The sequence below is a fragment of the Amblyomma maculatum genome, chromosome 6 (genome assembly GCF_055883805.1).
Source record: "Amblyomma maculatum isolate TAMU_Amacu chromosome 6, ASM5588380v1, whole genome shotgun sequence".
NCBI classification, from domain to species: Eukaryota; Metazoa; Arthropoda; class Arachnida; order Ixodida; family Ixodidae; genus Amblyomma; species Amblyomma maculatum.
In genome coordinates, this window is record NC_139349.1 from 10,379,804 (window position 1) to 10,401,234 (window position 21,431).

Consider the following 21,431-nt stretch of genomic DNA (forward strand, 5'->3'; position numbering starts at 1 on the left):
TAGAGAAACGTGCGCACTTTGCTGAGACCGAGCGCAGTGCAGATAGGTCCTTTCCAAAGTGCCATCATGTCGACATCCTATTAAGAATTTCACTTATCTTTGAACTCTGCTTGTTTTCGCACCGCGTTGTTCGTTTGCACTCAATAAACGTCGCTTGCCCAACGGGGCACCTGACGCTCGAAAATTCTCTTCAGTGCAGCGACTACATTGTGCGATAAATGGCACAGCAGTGAGACCCATACCAGATTAGTGCACAATCACAACTAGCAAAGAAACTTGCAAAGTATTAGAACGCAGGTAGAGACTGATGCTGCTCATCTAAAGGCGGCTAAGGCCGGTAAGAGCCAGATGTGATGCTGCTGTTTCTAACATGGCATTGCCCATGAAAAAACTGCGTATGAGGCCGCGTTTTGAGAAAAATACAACGGGTCTTGCTGTTTAATCTGCTATCGGTAAACATCTGAGTAGTTTACGACTACCACACCGGAAATATCCAAATTTTAACTCCACTTTATACGTGCACAAGGACCCTCTTGCGCTAGGGCTCTCTTGGTTTGGCGTAATTTGCTGAGTGATTTAGCATTCAGGGACTGGCATAGATATTTTTTTTAAAAGCGAGAAGCCGCATTATTTGTCCTACCTTTGGTAGACATCTCTCTCGCCTTTAAAGCTTGCAATTAACGGCACACGGTTGGAGCTACACATTTCTTCGGCTCGAGTACTTAAAAAAATAATCTCCAACATGACTAGCAGATTGATGCGAAGTGGGAAGCGAAATCATATGAGACCACCGTTAATGCCCCACAAAACACTTGTGCCACAATTTTGGTAACAAATTAAGCAATATATTTTTTACTCACATCCTTACCACAGTTTCTGATCACGCGACTTCATATGAGGTTCACTCTGAAGCATTAGCAGCATGAAGGGTTACTTTTTTCTTTGTCCCACAGTATCACCGGATATATAACGAATAGTGAGCTCATACACTATCGATACCTAAATTAGTTTCGAAAACATTTATTAGGCTGGACACGTGCGTGTACTTATTGCGCAAGAAAAACTTTTCTGAATCAAGTCACTCTGGAATTCGCCCACACAGTTGAATTCTTGCGATGATCTGAATAAACTAGTTTGCGGGCTATAATAACTACCTAAGAAAATCTTAAGAATCACGATTTACTTTCAGGAATGTGGGACGCGTGCAAATGAAAACTTATGACGATGTTCTGAGCGAACATAGGGCGGAAGGCGAGTACGGGGCATGTCTGTGACATGAAACACTCTAGTTGCTCTTCAGAATCTCGGCCGTTTAAACGGGCGAGATACTGAAGACCAACTAGATGGCGGAAGCTATGTCTCACAAAGCGATTATTTGCGATTGGATGGAGTCGAAACGCATGGAATAGCAAAATACCCGTGTACTGTGTGATTCCAGTACGCAAAAAAGAACCCCAGTTGCCCGAAATTATAAGGAGACTTGCTTTTAGGCGTTCCTTATAGCTTAGGTAGTTTTGAAATGGTAAATGTCCTAAACCATAAGCAAACGTTTTTTTAGCTCCACGTTGCAGCTTAATTAAATTGCAGCTCAGTTCCGACACCGTTGAGCAGATCCTCTTAGCACAAACTCTATTTTTGGCTCCCGGGGATAACAGCTGGTGCAGGACTGGCTGCTAGATATTCTGCACCGATATCTGGACAAGGTGATCTACGCGGCATACGAGACCTCGCTGGCCATCATCACGGGCGAGGAAGAGGTACAGCAGAACGTGTGGAACACGGTCAAGCCCTGCGAGCTGGCGTTGGACGTGCGCGGCCGGGCCACCAACAACCGGCTCATCGTGCTGCGCAACTTGGTGGAGATCCAGTCGCGGTTCCCGGGCATCGCGGTGGCCTTCAAGAGCCGCCAAGCGGCGCAGACCATCCTCAACGACGTGGCTGCGCACGTGGCCGAGATGCAGCGCGACGGTTTCTTCACCGAGGAGCAGCATCGCGAACTCTACCAGATGCTCAAGGATAAGATGATGGGAGTCATTTGCGCGCCCAACGGACTGCCGGCCAGCTACAAGCCCATCGCCGTACTCCGGGTCATCCCTTGGATCGGCTCCGACAGCGTGCGGCAGTTCCTCGCCGTACGTGTGCGACACTGTGCGCTTAGACCAAGGAGCTATTCACACCTCGTACTCAGGAAGAGGCGTTCTACATTTGCGGTGGAGTTTAAGCAATACTTCAGGCTCATTCCCTTCCTCCCGCTTTGTGTGCTGCATTGTACGCTTCGAGCCAAAAGTCATACCAAAGTAACAGTCATAAATTAAAAATCATAACCACCCTTCATAATTCCGAAGCACTTGAGGCCCAAACACAACCTCCTGTTGTTTTGCCTGGTGGAAGAAAATTAGTAGAAGGGTTTTAGACGGGGGCGTTATCGCTCTTTTTGCGTGAAACGTTGTTTGTCTTAGAAATATTGGTCCTGCAAAATGGTTAAGTTATGCCATTCGCGCCTCTGCGGTTACACAGAAACAGCCGCATGTGTGCGATGTTAACGCACGCTCAATCTCGGACGGCTCAAATTGAAACGGATCCTCCCCGATTGCGTCGCTCGAGGCATGAGTGCGGCTTCAAGAATTTGATCCTCATAAATTCTAACTTTCTTCTGCTCTTATAGATGCAGCTCCGACCAGTCGCATTCCAAGCAGGCGAGGTCATCGTCGAAAAAGGCAGCGAAAGCCCGATCCTAATTACATATTCAGGCATCGTCAAGGTGAGCAGTACGGTGTTTTGTTTCCAAGTTTTATCAGATTTCAGACACCTGGGGCGTGCTATGGTACAAATATTTATTTGCCCATTTGAACAGCTTATAAGTTGTTCACGGCCTTAAGTTTGAGCAATATTTTAAGTTAACCCATTTTGCAGCTCTCTAACAATTTTCTGGATAGCGAGAACAGTATACTTCCTATGTCAAAGTGGGACTAAGTTAACAAAGGGCGACAACAAAAAACTCAAGAAGTTTGTTCTGGATCGTTTATTTGAAATTGCTATACGTCCGCTCCCATTTTTTTTTTTCACGGTTAAATTCGAAAGTGGCTTCGAAAATCAATTAATTGCATTGAGACAAAACTTCAAAAGCAAAAAGAGAGATTAGTGATCACATTCCCCTAGCCGCCTTTATTTGCATCGAATGCATGCATTCGCTGCATTCTCATTCCGTACCGAATTATTATTAAGGAGGAATAGCCTGATTAACCGTGCATGCGGCTGCACATTAGCTATTCAGGCTAAGCACTCTCTTCATAAAACTCCAGGTCGAGGGCGAGGTGGAGTACCGCGAAGACGGCGCGCTGCCAAACTCGTCGTCGGCGCTGTTCTTCTTCAGCGACGAATACTTTGAGGACTACCTCGGCGCTCCCATCACCCTGGGCACTCTCGGCCTGGTCACCGACGAGCCCAGCGCCACGCGCGCTACCACCGAGACTGCGGTTAATGTGAGCAGCCGCTGCGGCCAACAATTTCAGTATGAAATGCTTTTAGCTCGCGTTGTTGGTGATGTCAAGCCAAAACCGAGCATTGGTTTCTCTTCATTCGGGTGCTGTAACGCATTCCTCCAGGCACCGAAGAGATTTAGCGAGATGACTTCTTCGGTGCTCCGGGGTGAGCGGGGAGCTGCGCAAAGCAATTACTCCTGCGCCGTCCACAATAATGGCGCCGCGGTTCCACACACTGTCATTGCGGCGCGGCGTCAGCTCATGGTGTATTCGTTTTTGGCGGTCAAATGTTTACAGAATTGGCTAGCAGTCGAACGCTTTGATTCACGTATACATTCTTGTCAGGCCTGCTTCGCGTCTTCGCGTCTTGGCCGCGTACGCATTTGGCATCGTTCTTAGTTTCAATGTCGTTCCCGTCACATCTACAAAAGCTGAGAAATGGCAACTTATGAAAGGAGAAGTAGGGAGCATCTTTTGGAAAGTGATCATTTTGCGAGTTACACGCCAGAGCAGAAACCTGATTGCCCCTGCCGACAACGTGCTATCCCGTTCCCAATTCATCTTACATCTGCTCCCGATTACGCTAGATGCAGCAATTTGTTTACGAAATATGTGCGCACGAATATCTCAGATAACTTGCCCATGTAGAGAGATTCCTGGAAATGAGTTTAGTCTTGAGAACCTCGCAGCTATACGTAGCATCTTTATAATTTGTACAATATTGTCACGCTACTGACGCCGATGAAGTATTGAGCGGCAGAAGAGGTGGAAGAGGTGTTGGCATTTTGGAGATAGTCTCGCTACTACAGCACTGTAAATAAACATCCCTTTTTTATATGCACCATAAAAATTTGTTGGAGGTACTCCGTTCTACACCTTTTTTCTTACTACCAACGGCGCTGCAAGAGGAACTGGAGTTTCTCCGTAGTCACAGCCTTGCTTGACTGCCACCGCTTCCGACCATCATGGAGCACGCAACCCACTCCAACCATGCACTCCGCGATGCTGGAATACAGGCTGGCGATAAGCCTGCCCCCGCCAGCGCTGTTCAGTCTCAGCCTTACCGGGAACCAAGGCCGTTTGCCGGAGAGGAGGTTGTTGTTGTGTGTTGGGGTATTTGGCGCATAAGCGACTAAGGCTATCATGCACCAAGAACAAGGAGAAGATGGTGAGGACATCGAGAAATGGTTAATTCATTATGAAAGAGTTGGTACAACCGGTCGGACCCTGTATTCATGCTAACCAATATTAACGAGACAACGTGACGACTTGGAAACGGTTCGCCACAGAGTTAAAACTGCGTTTTGGCGGCTCCGTTCTCGGCGCCCAAAGGTATGACTTCGCCCCAAATTACTCTTGATCTTCAATCTCACCTACCAGGATTCCTCAGAAGTACCAACATTCAGGCACAATTACGACGCACCCTGCTGTTCCTGGCTCTTATCAATAGTAGCATTTTCTAGCTCCCGCGCTTATATGCTACCGCTGCGGCGCCGAAGGTCACGTCGCCAGGTACTGCTGCAGTAGGCTGCTGCTACTCTATAAATTCCGGCGCCTCCAACAGCCCCCAACAATCGGCAATACGGCCCCATTTAACAGCAATCAATTGCTACTCGTGGGTATTATCGGAACATGCTAGACAAGAATCTCTGCGAGCATTCCCCAGCATATGACCGAACTGTTACTCCTCCACCCGCTTACCGTGCGCGCCGTTCTTCAGCACCACGGCGGCGCTCAGTGTCCCCTCGTCAGGAAAACTAACCAGCGCGACCAATGGGGATGAGGCGGCTGGAAATGTGCTGTGCGCCAATATTCAACTGCAATGCTCAAAAAGAAAATTCGTGTATTCATTGGTGCTATAGTAGATTAGCTTCGGTGGATGCGATCGCGATTGCGACTGTGTCTGTAATGAATAATCAGTTTTGGCACTTGTTGGGAGGTAAATTGATGTTTGAATACGATGGTACTTCAACGTTTTGAGGTGTAAGTGGAGAGGCGTTGCGGCCTCTGGGTGTGTGTAGTGTGCGTCTGTGGGCGGTGCAATTTTTCAGGCTGAATTCGTCGTCCTACCCCACTCTACGCATGACAGAAATTTAGGAATGGACTTCGCAGTATTGTGGCGCTACAATGGACTGCCAAAGTGAAGAGGTTCGTTTTGATGGCACTCACCCGCCGAGTCTTTTTTAAAGCTGCCGTAACGTTGAAACTGTTTTCAGTATTACCGAAGACAGTAGTTCCACCCCTGTCTGCCATGTTTGTCCCAATGTCCGCTCCACTTATTGACCACTTTACATTTCAGGCAGTGGTGCACCCACTTCAATCAGCATGCCTCCAGAAAAAATGCTATTATTTCTCATCGTATGATCTCCGTGCACCACGGCAGAACCTCGTTATGGACGCCCACTCATTCGAGCCTGCAGTTTTGCCAACTAGATTAAAGCTTGCATTATGTAGCGACGATGCCCCTAAAGTCGTTGTTTTGGTCACAGATGCTATACTAGTGCCCCCGTACCTCCAGCCGCTGATGAATCTTCGCTCTTCCACATGATCAGCGCCGATCTCAGCTCACCTCAACGCCGTACTCTTGGGGATATTCTACTCATCTCGCCTGTTTGACTTTTCTCAAACAAATGGGCCAACCTCTCGCCCTGTATCTCGGACTCATGATACCATCGACACTGGCTCGGCTAGTCCCATCCGTCAAAAGCCATATCGCGCAGCTATTCATGAGCAATTGCAGGACATGCTACGGAAGAATGTGATGCAGGCTTCATCTAGCCCTTGGGCAGCTCCTGTCATTCTCGTACGCAAGAAAGACGGTTCGTGGCAATTTTATGTCGGTTGGCAACGTCTAACTTTTTTTACGAAAAAGGACGTCTATCCTCTTCCACACATAGATAACGCCATTGACTGCTTCTCTTGTGCGTCCTATTTCTCTTGTCTCGGCCTCAGATATGGCTACTGGCAAATTCCAATGCACCCTGCGGATAAGGAAGAAAACGGCCTTGTCATGCCAGATGGTCTTTTTGAGTTATATGTTATGCCATTCGGGCTGTGCAATGCGGGTGCCACATTTGAACGATTTATGGACACAGCTCTGCAGGCTTAAAATAAAACATTTGCCTTTACTATCTGGACAATGTTGTCATATTCAGGAAATTCTTCCAAGAGCCCAATTACTGTCTAGTCTGTGTCTTGAACTGTCTGCACAACGTCGCTTCAATTCTGTACACGAAAAAGTGTCGCTTTGGAGAGCGCCAAGCGCTGGTTCTAGGACATATTGTCAATGATGAAGTTATGACGGATACCCAGAAAACCTCCGCTGTTGAGTCCTTTAGACCCCCACAGACAGTGAAGGAGCTGCACAGTTTTCTAGGGTTGTGTTCATTTTAGACGCTTTATACATGACTACACGTTGACGTGCCTTCACAACAAAAACGCAGCTTTTGACTGGGCAGCAGAGTTCGGCGCTTCATTCCGTCACCTGAAGTTTCTTTTAATATCAAAACCCATTCTACGTCACTTCGATTCTGCTGCATTAACAGAAGTTCATACCGACGCTAGTGGAATCGGCCTTGGTGGAGTCTTTGTCCAGCGTCACGACCAACGATAGCATGTTATTGCGTACGCAAGTCGTACTCTCAACAAGCCAGATCGAAATTACACAGTCACCGAACAGGAATACCTGGCTGTCGTTTTCGCTGTGCGGCGTTTCCGTTCATATTTATACGGACAGTCATTAACTATCGTAACTGACTATCATTCACTCTGTTGACTGCAGAATCTTTGAGACCCATGTGGTCGCCTCGCACGCTGGTCCCTCCTGTTACAGGAATACGACTTTGTCGTTGTTTACAAAGGCGGGAGGCGTCACGCAGATGCAGATAGTCTTTGCACGATGCCAGTGGCCACGACCGGATCTGAAAACGACGATTTCGACAATTATATATCGGTCCTTGAGCCGGCGTTCCTGGACCCGAAAGTTTTCAGAATGGAACAATAAAGAACAAGGGTCTGCAGCGCCTGTTTGCCGCCGCCCAAGCCAGCGGAGCTACGAGCCGTTTTTCTGGGCGTGACGGCCTCCTATAGAAAACGTTACTCCCCTGTCGACCAGCGAAACCTACTCGTAGTTCCCAAGACGCTTTGCACTGACTTATTGCGTGTCATGCATGATGATGCGATTTATGGACATCGGAGATCATTAGAAAGATTTTACTGGATTGAACAATACGTTGCGAATTGCAAACAATATACGTCACACCACAAACGTCCCGCCACAACTCCATCTGGCTTGCTACACTCTGTAAAAGACCCCGACACCTCCGTTCGATCAAGTAGGCATTGGCCTCGTAGGTCCGTTTCCGAAGTCTTTGGATGGAAATCACTGGATTATAGTCTGCGCGGACTACTTAACACGTTACTGTGAAACCGCCGATATTCCATCTGCTAAGGCACATGAAGTGTGGCTTTTCCTGCTGCACTCAGTAATCTTACAACAGGTGCTGTCAGGAATTGTCATAACTGATCGGGGCCGTCAATTCACCGTTGGTGTTATTGAAGAACTCGTGCGCTTAGGCGCCGTAACTTCCCGACACTTATGAACATGATAGCCATGTATGTACAGGGAAGCAAGGCACAAGAGCTGGGGCACCAATACTACCCTTCATTACATATGCGTTTATTACCGCCACGCATGAGACGACTTGGTACAGCCCATTCTTCCTGCTGTATGCCAGACCACCCCGCCACTCCCCGCATATAATCCTGCCCTTCTCAAGCCGTGAAGATCCCTGCCTGGCTGAGACCCTCTGCCGAAGAAGCTCGAGGAATCGCCCGCTTACGGTCTGGTGCTTCGCAGGAACGCTCCAAAGTGCAATATGATGACAGTCACCGGCGTGTCCCATACTCTAAAGAGAAAATATTCTATCTGTGGTGTCCAATTCGGCGCCGCGGCCTACATCAAAACTCTAGGGTTGCTATGACGGCCCATATGTGGTGGTCAAACGGATCAGTGATTTAACATTAAATAGCCCGCTTGATCACATAGGGTCGTCGGTCTGCCAAAACGAAACTTTGTCACATTGTCCGTTTGAAGCTGTGTCAGCCTCGCACGACTCATGAACACGCCCAGAGGGCTTTGGCTTAGTAGGGGGGAAATGTCACGCTATTCACGACGATGTTTTGGGTGGCAGAAGAGAAGGAAGGGGCGTTGGTGTTTTGGAGCTAGTAGGCCTTAGCTTGTCGTGCTTCCACGCCACTTTAAATAAGCACCCCTCAGAGGGCTTTGGCTTAGTAGGGGGGAAATGTCACGCTATTCACGACGATGTTTTGGGTGGCAGAAGAGAAGGAAGGGGCGTTGGTGTTTTGGAGCTAGTAGGCCTTAGCTTGTCGTGCTTCCACGCCACTTTAAATAAGCACCCCTTTCTTATTTCACCATAACAATATACTTGCGCCGAGTATCCCGGTTTACTCGAGAAAAATGACAACAGAGCAGCGCGTTTCTCTTCTATAGTACCCTTTGAAAGAGCCAGTATGATTAGGAAGTTCCTGTAAGGTAGAATACCGACATATTTTTTTAAATTATTGCCAAAGTGAACCTTCCATCTCTGCTTGAAGCGATGCGATTGCACAACCAACCACTTCTTTGAAGCAGTGCGACGGCCGGCGTCAGCAAGTTCGTCTACTCAAGCTTCTTCCCGTTTAATGCCATTATCAGGCAGCAGAGCGCCATGATTAGTGCTGTAAGAACAACTCTCCCTTATTATACGCTTTGCATCTTTATTCACAAATTAACTGATAATTCGTTCCTGCAGATTCAGTCACACTTTTATATAGTATCAATATGAAAGAATAAAGAAGCCTACTCAAGACAACATCTAACTATGGTTCGCACTTTGAATGCGTTCAGTTTTATGACTATTTATTCGGCATATCGTACATGTATTCGATGGGAAAGGTTTGCTCACCTAAAGTAGTGTTCTGAAAGAGGCTGGTCAAAATTTAATCATAGCCGTAGTGCGTTTTTTTGCGACTCATTTTGTTAGTAATCTGAGAAGAGAAGCGCCATTGCACTCAGACTTCCCCGTAGCCGCCTGCACAGCACATCAAGTTGAATATATCTCGGATATACCGAGTAGGTACGGTCTAGGTATTCGATTTAAAGCAGTAACCAGTCATGTGGGGCTCTGCCCTCTTTTGCAGGCATACGTAATCCCTCGGAGCCGCGTGGTGGAGGCGATACATATATTCACCAGGCCACCGAGCTTCCTATACCAGATATGGTACTACATTGCCAACATTTTCGGCGTCCTAATTTTACAATCTGAACCCAAGTACCAGGTAAGTCGATCGTTAAGAAAAAAAAAAACGTTTTGTTCTATGATGTATTTAGCTCTAGACCGAATTAGCTCGGTTGATTACTATACGCGACTCTTGGAAAGCAATTACTGGAAGGCTTTTAAACACAGCTGTTCTTATTACATGGCTATCAAGAATAAATAGCAGTTATTTCCTGCTCAGAATCATGTCCTTTAGTACGAGCATGTTGTTTGGAAGATGCAAGAGCCGAGTGTCTGTTCCGAAGGTCAGAAGGGGAAATGTTTTCATGTTTTAGTTTTTGGTCAACACTGCATAGAGTAAACGCACGTTCATTAGACGATCGCGCTGAGATATCAAGCCTTATATGCCCGTACGTTTCGAATGCTCTTGGTTGGTGTCATTACACGGCAAGTGTCCGTAGTACGAGTGTATAGCTGGTGTGATGCATACAATGGTAATATTGGATTTGTATTATGGTATACCATGCGTTATTTCTTGGTATTGGTTTTCTTATTATGTGCTGCTGTACGGTACTGACAGCAATGTGAGGTATTTAACGTAACAAAGCCTCACGTGTACTCTGCAGTGGAGGACTCGGGATTAATATTCCGGCCTTCTTGCCGTAAAAAGGAGGCAGCCGCAATCAGGGTCCGTATTCCGAGTTTGCGTCGTTATTGCGGATGTCACCACCACTCCCGTTTCAGGCGTTTCCACCAACCAGATGATTCGAGGTCGGGGAGATAGCGACGCATTCAATAACGACGCAAACTTGGAATATGGACCCAGGATTCGATTCTACACTTGATTTGGTTTAGCTTGGTTTATGGGGTTTAACGCCCAAAGCGACTCGAACTATATGAGAAGTTCTGAAGTTGAGGGCTCTGGAAATTTTGCCGCCTGGGGCTACTAAACATTTACTGACATGGCACAGCACATTGGCATCTTACGTTTCGCCTCCATCAAAAATCAGTCACCGGGCAGGGATTCGATGCGGCATTCTTGAGTACAGCGGTTAAATGTCCTAACCACTGCGCCACCGCGACAAGGTAATCCTACGCTAGAGGCTGAGCCACCGTGGCGACTAAGGTAAAGCATATAGCTATATACTGAGACGTGATGTCCTCCCTTTCCTCTCCCTTCTCATGCTCTCCCCTCTCCTACTCACTTATTGTCTCAAGACTTGGCCCATGGAAAAGATAAAGTTACGCCTGAGCTCCTTCCTGCTGCCCGACCTGGCAAGCGCGCACGACTTCTTGGTGAGCCCGGACATCGAGGACATCCTCCTTATCCAGGGCACCCTTGTCGACTATAACACGGGCGACGTGTACGCGGCGCCCTACTACATTCCGCGCTTCGTAAAGAGGTTCATATTTCCCGTAAGTGTTAACGTCCTCATCTGGTCCTACTGTTCTTGCCTCCGCACAATTGCTAGAATGATTTGCTTGGTTTCTATGTTTAACTACGGCAGGCTGTCATTGCCATGCTGCGATTTCAAGTTTTTATTGTCAACAAAATAATAAAGTACAAAATATTATATATTACCTAAAGTATATATTGGAGTAATGATAATAAATTACTTATATACAAAAGAGGCAATTAGATACTGAAGCAATGTTTACGCACCATCTATTCGCCGAAACGCTAGCCCAAAAGCTCGCGGCTCCTCGGTCCTCGCTGTAATAATAATGCTCGTATCTATCTGAACGTAAAAAGGTCATTCTACAAGATTTCGCCTTTTTTTTTTTGTATCGAGTTTACCATCACAAAAGGTAGGACGAGAAAAAGATGTCTACATACTATGAAAAAGAATTGAACAGGGGTTCAGAGGAGCCTAAGTTCGCAAGGCGAGCCGAGGCAATGTTTCGACAAGGTGACTTCTCGAAGTATAGTCCCCTTGTCGAAACGTTGGCTCGGCTTGCTAACTGAGGCTACCCCTCAACTCTTGTTCAGTGCTCTTTCTTTCCGTAACAAAGTGACACATCATATGAGGGAAGCCATACTGGAAGGGTGGAGAAATTTTATTCCTTCGGAGTTTTCCAACGCGCGATAACATCGCGCTCTAATCAAGCACCCTGCTTTCCGCTTCCATCGAAATTCGTCTGGGATCGAAGCCACGTCCACTGGATCGGCAGTCGAGCGCCACAATCACTCGAGCCTCAGCGGCGGGTCGCTCGACATGAGAAATGCTACATCGCCGAGCATAACCCTAATCGATTACTCGTTCATTAACGGGATTCTCCATGTGCAAACCCGACTTGTAAAACATTCTGCAGAGAACGACAGCTTGATAAAGCGAAAGGAATACAACAGAACTAAAAAAAAAGAACAGAGACCTTCGCAACATCATTTAAAATTGGCAATCCGTAGGCAGCACACCTACCGACCATGCCTTCAACCACCCCACACCCCAGTGAGTCAGAACACGAAGACGGAGCTCAAGACAAATCCATAAACCAGTATAGTTAACATTTCTTTCGAGAAGAGTTTTAATTACCCGCCTTTTTGTGTGGTCTTTTAAGTGCTGCAGATGAGGACAAGGTACATTTTGAACCAGTTTTAAGATCTTGTCGGTTCATGCATCAAAGCAGCATTGTTCTTAAATTATCCTATGGTGGGAGAAGGATCAAGAGCAGTTTGAATTAGCACTAAGTCTGGTACGTGCGAGGGTTTGCCTAATCCCTGTCAGCTCTGCGTTTTCTAAAACGTGCCTGATCAAATTCTTTCGTCTACCATTTTTGACATGGAGCCCACTAAATGAGCTTCTTTTTTCCCTGGTACTTACCTACTAGGCGTCCATGTGAATCGATGCACTGCACCACACGAGTGACGAATGTCGTTTCGATTGCTGCCCCGCTAATGAATGGTGCACATTCAAGCCTCGAAACGTTAGGCGTGCACACGAAGAACGAAAATGTTGAGCTATCTAGGAACTGACCACCACCCGTAGCGTAACTCGTGTAGAAAATGGCGTCGCTGATGCTTTATTAATCAGAAGGATGAACGGACAAACTTGGCATGCAAGACATGCTGCGTCCCGCTTTGTATCCGGTGCTTTGCAGCTTTTCATAAAATATGCTTATGATCTGAACGCCCTCAGATGAACAGATAACGAAAGCAGCGCGTTATGTGGGACATATTTTTGTGGGTGTTGAGCCAAGGCTACGAGAGCGGAGTTTTCCTTTCGGTATTACTAGGCCGAGTTGTTCACATATGTCTTGCATTAATCACTGTTTTGGTTGCAATTCTGTATTGGCGCTGTTTTATTAGTTTTTGAGCAGCCAGATATGAAAAAAAAATGCGCTCTTTCAAACAATTGATGGTCTATGCGTACGTAACTTTGCGGCTAATCAATAGTCCACATGATATATAGTACGGTGCACCGTTAAAAAGAACATGCGAACGTATGTCTGTCGCGCTTTCCGAAGCGGTGCCGCGACAGTGTGTGGCAAGTGCTATCTCAAGGCGCGTGCGTAGGGTTTCAGCTTATTTGTTCGACCGATTTCAATATGTCACTATCGATGGTCACTGTTCCAGCCAACTTCCAGTAACCTCCGGTGTCCCGCAGGGCAGTCTCCTTGGGCCACTACTCTTTCTTATCTATATTAATGATGTTACCGACGTCATTATTCTCCCTGTTCAAATTAGATTGTTTGCCGATGATTGTGTTCTGTATAGTGGAATAAATGTTCGAGGCGACCAGATTTTACTTAATTATAACTTATATAGTATTAGCGAATGGTGTAATAAATGGGGAATGGAAAAAAATGCTGACAAGACAGTATTTATGCGGATTACGAACAAAAAAAAAAAACGCCATTCTTTTTCATAGTCTTCCCACCCGGAACCTTTCAGAAGTGAAAGATTACAGATACCTCGGTATAACACTAACGAATAATCTTAGCTAGAACAAACATATTGACACTGTATGCTCGTCTTCCTTCCGTAACATTTGTTTTCTTAGACGTAAGTTAAAACAAGCTCCTTCCGACGTCAGGCAGCTAGCATATAACACCATGATTAGACCTCAACTTGAGTACGCGTGCACTGTTTGGTATCCACACACAAAAACTAACATTAATGTTCTCGAAAGAATTCAACGCAAGGCTGTTCGGTTTATATTTTCTAGATATCGCAGCACTTACTCACCATCTATCCTGATGCTTAAACATAACATACAGTCCCTTGAATATCGGCGCAGAATACAAAGGCTAAAGCTCCTCTTCCTACTAAAAATAATAAATTATCAATGGCTTCTGATTTGTATCTTAAACCGGCATCGTCTAGGACAAAAAGAAATATGCACACCGAATCACTAACACCTTACTTTGCCAAAACTAACTTCTTCAAATTTTCTTTTTTCCCGCGCACCATAACCGAATGGAATAACCTGTCATTATCATCACTTCAGGACTTGATTCTTTAGAACAGGCCGTGCATTGATTTGCTGTTTTTCTACATCTTGCTTGTACTTGTGTAAATTTTATGTTCATGTTTTTGCACTTTATGCTTTTGTGTTTTCTTTTGTAATTGTTGCTCCTCCTGCCAGGACTCTTCACTGGGTCTGCGGTATGATCAAATAAATAAATAAGTAGCATCGCTTGCTCTTTCCGCGCATGCACATGGGGCCGCAGGTTCTCGCCAGGACACGCCACAGCACGTTGCTTTTAACAATGAACCGTACTGTATGTTGTGAAAACATGCGCTATTTCGAACACATACAAAAACCATCGCGAACACGTTGCAGACGCTGCCTGCCTACGCTTCGCGCGCTTCCCAACAAGCGACGCAACCATCAACTTGTGGTCAGCGTATTATATCGCACTCTAATCAAGCACCCTGCTTTCCGCTTCCATCGAAATGCGTCCGGGATCAAAGCCATGTCCATGGGATCAGCAGTCGAGTGCCACAACCACTAAGCCTCAGCGACGGGTCTTTCTACATGAGAAATGCTACATCGCTGAGCATAATACTAATCGATTACTCCTTCGTTGACGTTAACATGATTGAAAACCCGTTGCGAGTGGACATACGCAGTAGGCGCCAGTCATGGAATGCCTCTCACACTCGTCAATAACTGGGGCTTGTATTTTGTTACGTCTAACCTTTTTTTTTTTTATATTATGTGCTGACTAACATAGCAAGCTACACTGAGTTGACATTCTTGTTTGGTATAATCTTGATCTATTGATAACGTTTATAATGCCTTAATGCTATACGATCGAAACCGAGATGAACGAAATTTATGAAGGAACTATATTTTGCTCCAGAGTAAGCTGACGGCGTTTCGGCTCTACATTCACTGCATAGGCACAGGCAGCCGAGCATAGAATCCTTTTGATTTAATATATATATATATTTGTACCTTGAGATTGACTGTTGCTTTTATCTAACATATTTGAGCAATTTTGTCACGGTACTGATTGATGCTCGAGTTTGCTACTTTTGCTAAAAGTTTTCTTTCGCACTTCAATTCGCATATAATGTTTACTTGAAACCTATATATCATATAAAAAATTAATCCACACTGAGTGTGTAGCTTATGGACTTCTACAGAAGATGGCAAAACCAACCGCAACAGCTGTTCGTCCAAATGCGACGATATTTGCTCTCTGTCATCGCCCCCTGAGAAAATTGTGTACACTACGAATACAAATTTTTCATTCGCTTTTGTTACAGCCCATTGTACGTTATGTCTACAGAACTCCACAAATTGTGATTGCGTTCTTTCGAGTTCTCACGGGACATAGTAGATATTTCTCAAAACAGTGAACTGGTGCAACGTTCTTCCTCATACTTGGACTAGCAGGCTATGTGAGCCGTAAATATTCTTGTTTCATGTCTATCAACACGTGCATGTCTGAAAAACATTACAAGAGTTCAACACTGCTGAACCAAATAATAAGCGAACGCATTAGGTGCGGGTGACTGAGCGTTCTTCTTCTCTTTTTCTGCTTTCTCAACCCACATATAAAGCCCCGCTTTAACCAAGCCGTATGAACCTGCCTTAGTGGCCTATAGGGGTAACATGAATGCCAGGGTCCTAGCAGGCTGATTCTGACATAACCGTCGCATGTGAAACGAGACCCAAGTTGGCCGCTCCTGCCAACTTAGGCGCGGTCGGAGCCGCGGTCGAAGCCGCGGTTCCGCCCGCACCACGCCAACCGCTTGCCCATCTCTCGCTTTTGTGTCACGTGGGGTGTAACGTCACAGCGTCACGTGGGTAAGACGTGGCTACCGCCACGCTACGCTGAAGGCTTGAAACCTAGAGTAGTATTGCTTTCGCAATAAAACATGTGTGAGCCTCCGGTATTCTGAGTACCTATTCCTAAAATACTAGTGTTTCAGCGTCAATTTCCTGCCATTGTGACACTTCGTGCAGGAGTTTGTGTATCCCTCGTAGGAAAGCTTCTTTAGCACTAAACTTTACACGACTGATATCATTTACTCCTGCATATTATTTTATAGACAAAAGAATTCGTAAGGCAACTGACGAGCGGACCTTGAAAAGCTGAATGATCCTGCAAGCACGTACATGGTGAACAACTCGTCGCCAGTGCTCAAAAGCAGTAGGAGCCAGTCATGAATTACCACTGACACGCATCAATAACTTGGTCTTGTGTTTTGTTACGTTTATTCATTTTTTTTTAAATTTTATTTGTTGACTAATAGAGCTAGCTACACGGAGTTGACATTCTTGTTTAGTAATAATTCCTGCGCTACAGCCATCCTTTCGACTCTGCACTGGCTCGTGGCTTTTTTCTCCGTCTCTAGCACCATGTTTCTGTTCCGTCATGTGATGGAAACGAGTAAAAACTAAATGCGGGCCTTCGAAAATACATAAAAACCTATTAGTAATTCATCAGGACTAACGCAGTCTGAAGGTTTAACCTGTGCAGGTGGGAGCCAGAAGGCAACACACTCAAATGCATTTTGTTCGCCTTTAAGCGGGTAGTGTCAGCAGCGAGCATGACTAAGTGCATAAATGCATTACAGATTTGCTGGAAGAAGATGCTGTAATGTAACTGGGTTAAACGTTCACCCGAATCTTTAAGTTCATTCAACATAATGCTCGTGGTACGCAAGGACATAAATCCGGGGAAAAACTGTCATTTTATTTACAGTGTGCATTCCAGTAAGAGGATACGTTTCAGCACGCGTTTCTGCTGCTCTACCAGCACTAGACGCGAGAGAATCACGTATGTACTCCACTGTTACAGGCAGTGCCTACACCCTATTGCACTTTATGCTGGCGCTTGATTACGTCTGGCGCTAGATGAGTATCAATATGTTGTTCCCACTAACCACGGTCGACGCTGTAGTTTTCTTTCGTGTGCGAGTACAGAACATGGCGCTGGTATGCAATATTTGAGCTCAATCGGCGACACTTCCATAAACTTGCTTCAGAATAAATCTGCGCTACATTTCGTCCTATTTAGGTCTTCAATGCGCGGACGATTTCCATTACATGAACATTTGTCTTTACAAAAAATAAAGTATTCATTCCGCACGAATCATGTGATGGATTTTGTTCTGCTGCATCTTTTAGGGTGACTTTTCCACACGTCCGCGGCCGGTTATTGCAATCGTCGCGAACAAACAATACAAGCTGCCCCTGGAGTTTGACTGGCTTCGCCGGGTGCCTACCGAGGAAGAGCGACTGGCAGAAATGGAGGCTAGTCGCAGGGTGAGTGATAACGCCACGGCCATTTGCCGAGACGCCCCGCGTGGAAAAAATCGAAAGGTTCACGCTCCCTGCCTGCGCGCGTACCAACGGTCTTGCAACTGCAGCCTGTGTGTGCTATCGACAGTACCAAAGCGATACGCAGCAGTGCATGTGATTGGCGATATCAGTATGTATAGAGCTATGCTTTAATAGATGCGGTGGAGGGAGAGGGGGGAGGGGGCTGCTTAAAGGGGTTGTTTTAAATTCACAAAGTTAAAATACCAGTTTAATTGAACAAAACTTGATTAAGGGAGTTCGAATTGATGAGACAATTTGAAATGGCTATAGACTCGTCTCCCATCATAAACGTCCTCGGTCTTCTGTGGTCGTTACTGAAGCTTTTATGAAAGCTCACTTCTGGTTCGTTGCATTAACACTAGCAGTTTGAGCAGAGAAAAAGGCAGCTGAACACATTCTGCAGAGTGTTTTGTAATGCTCCTGTCGTTGTGGATTGCTTTTGACACATTACGGAGATTCATTTTTGGTGATAGCATACCAATTTTCTTCTGATAGAACAGCCTGTACATATCGAAGTACATGCCTGCACGTGAAGACCGGATGGCGTCTGCCGGGCAGCACGCTGCCAGGTTAAATGGCATAACGTGTGTGCAGCAGTAATCGATGACGTTCACGGTCCACAAAATGCGGAAGGCCCCACCGCATGTGGCACGCTAAAACAAATGTACGCGTGCTTGTCTCATGCTCATTTGTCAATTTAAGAAATGTCCTAAATGGATTTTGGTCGTTATAACACTGAAATGAGCTCTTACGGAATGTTTTAGCAATCCCAAGATTAGGGGCTATAACGGTCGGATCACTAAGCTTGTGGCAGAGCCGAACAGAGAGGCCTGGAATTCATGCTGGACAGCATTTTGGCGGCAAGATATTCAGTGAAGAATGTGTGGGTACAACCACGTGTTGCAATAATGTTCTTTCATTTATCGCATTGCGTAGCTGGACGAGGGCGAAGCACCTAGGAACAAGAAGTAAACTCAAGCTCTGAAATACAACTTTATTTTGGTAGTGTGCCAACACATCGCATATACATGCAGAAAAAACGCCTACGAGGGAAAAAAATTTAAACCCGTGTCGAAAAACGCCGGCGCATATAAAGCAAGGCGTCTAGTGAAACAAACCTCAATATGTTTGCATATCGATAAATCAGTAAGCCTAACCTACTATTAATAGAAAAAGCAACATGAAATGGAAGCAACATGACGTAAGTCCTTATATTAACAGCCAGTGGAAAATAGTGCATGAAAGAATCAATATTATTTTCAGTCCTTAAAGACCTTTATTTTCTCGTCTTAGATTTTTGTTCCCTTGTGGGCGCTTTTGTGCGTAATGATGTGGCTAAGGGATGACCAAAATAAAGTTGCAGTTTAGCGTTTGTGTGTGCTACTTGTTCTTCCGTGCTTTGTCCCCGTCCGGCCAGACGCTGCACAAAAAAAAAAAAAAAAGGAAAACGATAGCAGCTTGTCCTCTTCAAATTAATGTTCTCGTTCTCTAAAATGAATATAGCTCTTTAAAATCATGTGCATATGACAAGGTACACACTTTTCGCACTCACCATGACACAGCATTGATTATCCGGATAGCACTGCACTCTTAAAAATTGAGCTAAATCCCTCTATCTTGGGCGCACTGGTACCTGCAAGGAAGTCTATTTAGTTAAGTTATGCTGAGGATTTTACTAATGCAATGTGATTAAGGTTATATCTCAACAGAAAGGCCGGCGTAGTTTTCGGCTTTATGAGAATAATATCGGGAATAGTCAAAAGGGCCACGGTGTTACACTTAATAGATATACTTTTTAATTGTTTTCAGAAACATTATGTGTACAAGGTTACTTATACATCAATATAACATTTAGAAAGGAAAATTATTTACTTAAACATCATTATTCCATTTAGAAAAGTAAATTATTTGGAGCAAAAAGAAAATTTGGCTAATAAAGATAGAAGACAAGGGTCAGGCCTGCTAACACTGGGGCTTAGACCAATTCATTCCACTTGCTCAAAGGGAGGCCTTGTCTAGTGCGAGTAAATAAAAATTTCAAACAAGAACAGAGCCTGTCTGCTAAGCGAATTGCAAAGGAGACCCTAGGCTACTGAATGAATCCATTTAACCTCACTTGTTTGTACATTTTCATTTAGGCTCAATCTTTCAGCAGTGGCATACTACGAAACTGAGGAGCTGCAAGGGCAGCCGGGCGCTATCTTGTTCATGGTGACGTTCGTTTCCGTTCGTTCGATGTGTCCCTCAGGTGTATTATGCACAAGTTAGACATTTGCTAATGAATAGAGAAGCATCTGGTGGATGATAGCGTCCTCGTTCATCTTGGTATATTTAGGTCCATGTTTGTTAATATGTGAGAAATAATCCAGCCTGATAAGTTTCATGAAGAGCTCGGCGTTGAAACACTGTTCCATCGAGCAAAGATGAGGCACTGCGGGAAACGAAGAAAAATTGAGTAAGGGTTCAATGTAGCTTACTTCAACGTAAAACGTCAAATACCCTACTTGTACCACATCAGTTCCGTAAAGCCCCAGAAGCCAGCCGCTAGCTAGCGCCGGTTATAGTTAGGTAGACGGCACGGTCACCGCCATTATTACACAACTGAATACCAGCAGAAAAGGCGCTCGGTGATGAGACGGATAAATCGTGCTTTTTCTTTACTATGCCTTAGGGCTACTGGACAGTTGAGCCCCAAAGCCTCTGTTTCAAAATAATTATATAAGAGAAATTGTCCTTCTGGCTTCGGTAGTCAGTAAACGCAGCAAAATAAATGACTAAATGCCCTCTGGCTCTTTACTGACATCAATGTAGTCACTGCTCCCACCCTTTAGATTCAAGGGCAGCTCCAGCTGTGTCAACTGCTATCAATGTTTACTCTGTTTCACGGTTTAGCCGCTTCACGCACGGCTGCTTTTTTGCTTTTTTTTCTTTCTAGCGGCTATATACTACTGGTTCGTAATAGCGGCTTACAGCGAGCGTTCGAGGAATGTGTAGTTGACACTAGCTGGTGACATAGGTTGGAATCGCGGAGAAGCGAGGTTGCAGCTTCGTGTTGCCTAACTTTGTGCCTTACCTTCACGCAGGGTGACATTGGAAGAGAGTACAGGTACTCAGGAAAGCGTCGGAACACCGATCTGGACTTCTAGAAACTGTCCCCGTTCACTTCATATCCCTAATATTATTTCTTTTTCGTTCTTTTTAAATTTATAGCTTGTGCGAATAATTTCCCGCATGCCTTGTTTTATGAATATACGCCGAGCAATGTTTCGGCGACTTTGACTTCATGTGCAACGCCGTTACGACAACTTCAGCTGCAAGTATTTGTAATCACCCACCCAAAACGGAGGACGCCGACAAGGAGTGCCCGTGACACAGCCTGCGACCGGGGCGCTCTTTGTGCGCTTGAATGTTCGCAACTGGTTTAAAACGAAGTGAGCTGGAACCGAGCTTGCATCGGGTCTTCCACCTACCACTGAAAAACGTGTGCAGTACTCTATGACTAAACATCTCCGTTTCTGCAAATAGAACGATTTTTGTTCGCGTCCTCATAGAGGCATCATCGATGCGCGTGTTGTCGCTTCAACAAATAGCTTTCGAGACCCTGCGCGTGTTTTACAATGGATGTTGATAACAGTGACTGCAAGACAATGCAGCTTCATGATCTTGCTCATGACCTCGGCTTTGAGAAACTCTTTCATCGCACTTCTGCGTCAGTGAAGGGCAATCGATGCGAACGTGGGTCTGTTTAATTTGCCTTCCATAAGAAGATGCTAGCATTCACTATGATAAAGAGCTTTGGTATATCCTGTGTTGTTCTCTTTTTCATTTCCTTTATAGGACTTGAAAACCTAGCCCAAGTTCGTCGCTACTCCAACAGCTAGTCTCTAATA

At 45.4% G+C, this 21,431-nt stretch overlaps 1 protein-coding gene across 1 annotated transcript in view; it reads left to right on the forward strand.

The window, feature by feature from the left end:
- The window catches only part of LOC146185046 (sperm-specific sodium:proton exchanger-like), a 32,496-nt gene extending 11,809 nt beyond the window's left edge, over nucleotides 1-20,687 (forward strand). Inside the window, exons 8-14 of the mRNA XM_084605866.1 lie at nucleotides 1,656-2,132; nucleotides 2,666-2,761; nucleotides 3,303-3,482; nucleotides 9,684-9,821; nucleotides 10,979-11,176; nucleotides 17,347-17,484; nucleotides 20,625-20,687. Coding sequence (XP_084461992.1) covers nucleotides 1,656-2,132; nucleotides 2,666-2,761; nucleotides 3,303-3,482; nucleotides 9,684-9,821; nucleotides 10,979-11,176; nucleotides 17,347-17,484; nucleotides 20,625-20,687 — 1,290 coding nt within the window. The remainder of the gene's footprint in view (nucleotides 1-1,655; nucleotides 2,133-2,665; nucleotides 2,762-3,302; nucleotides 3,483-9,683; nucleotides 9,822-10,978; nucleotides 11,177-17,346; nucleotides 17,485-20,624) is intronic.
- The last annotated feature ends 744 nt before the right edge of the window (nucleotides 20,688-21,431 follow it).